General features: G+C 36.8%; 1 protein-coding gene across 1 annotated transcript; it reads right to left on the reverse strand.

Moving 5' to 3' along the window:
- Positions 1-417: 417 nt before the first annotated feature.
- si:dkey-112a7.4 (uncharacterized) lies at positions 418-2,346 on the reverse strand. The gene is made up of 2 exons (XM_062993318.1): positions 2,130-2,346; positions 418-1,307 (listed from the first exon to the last, which is right to left on the reverse strand). Exons 1-2 carry the CDS (start codon positions 2,344-2,346, stop codon positions 1,222-1,224), a joined length of 303 nt encoding a protein of 100 aa, XP_062849388.1. The 3' UTR covers positions 418-1,221.
- Positions 2,347-2,890: the final 544 nt, after the last annotated feature.

Consider the following 2,890-nt stretch of genomic DNA (forward strand, 5'->3'; position numbering starts at 1 on the left):
AACAGATGGACTACACTCCGTAATTGTAGAACTACAAAGTGCTTCTATATGGTAAGTGGAGCTAATAAAATGGACAGTGAGTGTAAAAACAAGGAGGTGGTTTTAATGTTATGGCTGATCAGTGTATGTGGAAGCCACACAGCACCTAATGACTTGGGTTCAAACCTCACCACTGGTCACAGGCCATGAAAACTGTTTGGCATGTTTTCTTCAGGTATTTTGGTTACCTCCAACTACCCAAATACATGTTGGCTGATGCACCATAGGATAACTGAACCTACCTAACATGTTAACTGTTATTTTCCAAAATGACATTGTTCTTTTCAAGTCACATTTTCAGCTCTCAGTGAAAATCTTACTAAATACCAAAAACAAGTCAACTGTCTTTCTTTAAATATAAAGACATACAGTATTCACTATAGTCATGCGTACTTTATTTTCCAAAATGCAATTTGCAATTACAAAAGAAAAATCAACAAGCAATTTTCATGCAAGTCAATAACATTTTATCAACATATACAGCATTTCAAGGCTGGTACCATTGGTTTCCCCATGATAAATACTAACGATGTGTATTTGACCATTTTCGTGTTGACACCAAGTTATTTAAACCAATGATGAACCAAAGACTATAAATAAAGATAATTTAAATGTTTCCTTCCCATACACATTAACTGTTTCATGTCCAGAATGCAAAACATGCCAAAAGACCTGTTTCCAAGGTTACTGCACATCTTAGGCAAACAGCGAGTTACACATTAACAAACTTTTACAGAACACAGCTTTTGTTTAAGAGGAGTAAATCTTCCAAAGAACATAACATTTAATTTTGATCTGTACCCCCCTCCCCCAGTAAAGTGCGTTTTTTTATAAATATAGCCCTAAAGCTTTAGATATAACTTTCCCAGTATCAAAATGCAGTGTAGAACAAATAGGTGACAATGACAACACAATGTCATGGTCACAAGATTTAAGTTACAAATGCTAAACAAGCAGTGATTACAAAGTAGCAACAGTCAGCAGTCCTGAGATGGACACCCCCGCAAGAGTGAGATAGAGAGGGAACTGTGTAAGGGTCTGTCTGAAGTGATAGAGAGTGTGAATACATATTTAAACCATTCCTAAATGCGTTTAATTTATTTGGATTGTATGCACATTGAAAAGAACTTGTTTGATTCATGGTGTTGGCTTCTTCGCAGCTTTGACACAGTCCATCAGGCTTTAGGCAACAGGTGAGACACCAATGGGCATTGGAAAGTTACGATTGTTGTTCATGATATCGTCTAAATCTTCATCATTAAGGTCCACTGTTTAACAAAAGAAAAAAAAGTTGAGTTTATCTTAATGCCTTTTAAAATCTCACAATAGTTATATAGTGCAGATGCCTTTTATTTTTTTAGCTGGGATCTTTTGTGACTTTCTGAGAGTGTTGTTACTCAGCCCTTTAAGAAAAGTTAGCAGAAAAACCACCCCTGGATGGATGTTACTCTGCTGCAAGTTTTCTTAATGGTTCTTAGTGGTTCGGTGGAGTCCTAAAGGCTTGGACATGGTTCTGAAACACTTTTCATACATTTTTATTTTTTCAGATCTTCTAGAACTCCTTTAGTGTACACATTAAAATGGGTCAATACATTTTATGCTGAATATAAATGGTCAGCAACAATGCTTGGATAGGCTGTAGCATTTAAATGATGATTAAATGAGCACATAATTTTGGCAGTTCTGATTCGTGTTCATTGATGCTTCCATCCTACTAGCTAAAGTAAGAGAAATAAAATGCGGACCAGTGAATCTTTAATACAAGACTTTTTTGCTTGTACTTATGTCACTAGTCTCAGCAATAGATTTAAGAGTATGACTTTTTTGAACATTTAATGACGCACATGTGACCAAAGATTGTGTACTGAATGAAACTGTTACAGTTTCCTTTTGAATTTTAATTAAATGCTATTAAATACAGTTTAGAATAAATAAGTACATATAATTTATTGGATGTCCTAGCCAATCCTTACACAGAATATTACTACATAAATATGTACTTTTTACTAGGGGCAAGATAATGTAAAGCAATTACACAGTCTATATTTTTCCCCATAACTTACTCAAGCTCTCTATTCATGGGTACTGACCTCTCTTGGAGCGGCCGATCTGTGCGAGTTTGGGTGCTCTGTTCATTCTGCGTGGAGGAACTGCTGCGCCTCTCTCTGCTCCTGCCTGGTCTGTGCCGTACGGAATGACAGCACTGGGCCGCATTGCGCATGCGGGAGGGATTAGGTCGGGTAGTGCCGCTCCGCCGTACATATCCGCTGCTGGATCTGTGTGCTGTAATTCAAACGATCTGTTCATGAATCCCTTTTTGTCCAAACAAAACAACAAGAGCTTGTAATGCTAGAGCTTTACCACGTATAGAGGATAAACAAGACTCAATCCATACGATATATTCGCCAGTACGCAAATATTATATGCTGCACGGTAGTGTGGCATGTAAACAGCTAGTGCTTCATATTGCACAACACACACTACCGTACAGAATGTAATATTCGCGCATTAGCGTTTTCCGTCTACTGGGCAAAACCATTATAAACCAGTTTTAAACGGATTAAGATATAAATATTGACGGCACATAGCAGACAAAATATGACAGTAAACCTCTAGTAAATAATTGGTGCTTTAATTTTTTACAAATATTCGTTCCAAGTCGTTTTTGTGTTTATAAACACAAAGGCGCTCATACAGGTTTCCCATTCTCTAAGTTGCAGACCGTTAAAATTCGAAAAATTTGACTAGTAAGTAAAAAATAAACATAATACAAAATACATACCTTGTTTTAAGTCGGTGCTGGGTGTAAAAATTGTTTTTATAAGCCGAGTGAAGCGACAAAACTTGTTCG

Source organism: Trichomycterus rosablanca, chromosome 4 (genome assembly GCF_030014385.1).
Source record: "Trichomycterus rosablanca isolate fTriRos1 chromosome 4, fTriRos1.hap1, whole genome shotgun sequence".
Taxonomy (NCBI): domain Eukaryota; kingdom Metazoa; phylum Chordata; class Actinopteri; order Siluriformes; family Trichomycteridae; genus Trichomycterus; species Trichomycterus rosablanca.

Coding starts and splice junctions, on each gene's coding strand:
- si:dkey-112a7.4 (XM_062993318.1), bottom strand. CDS start 2,346: ATGAACAGATCGTTTGAATTACAGCACACAGATCCAGCAGCGGATATG. Junction 1,308..2,129: donor GATCGGCCGCTCCAAGAGAG/GTCAGTACCCAT, acceptor TTTGTTAAACAG/TGGACCTTAATGATGAAGAT.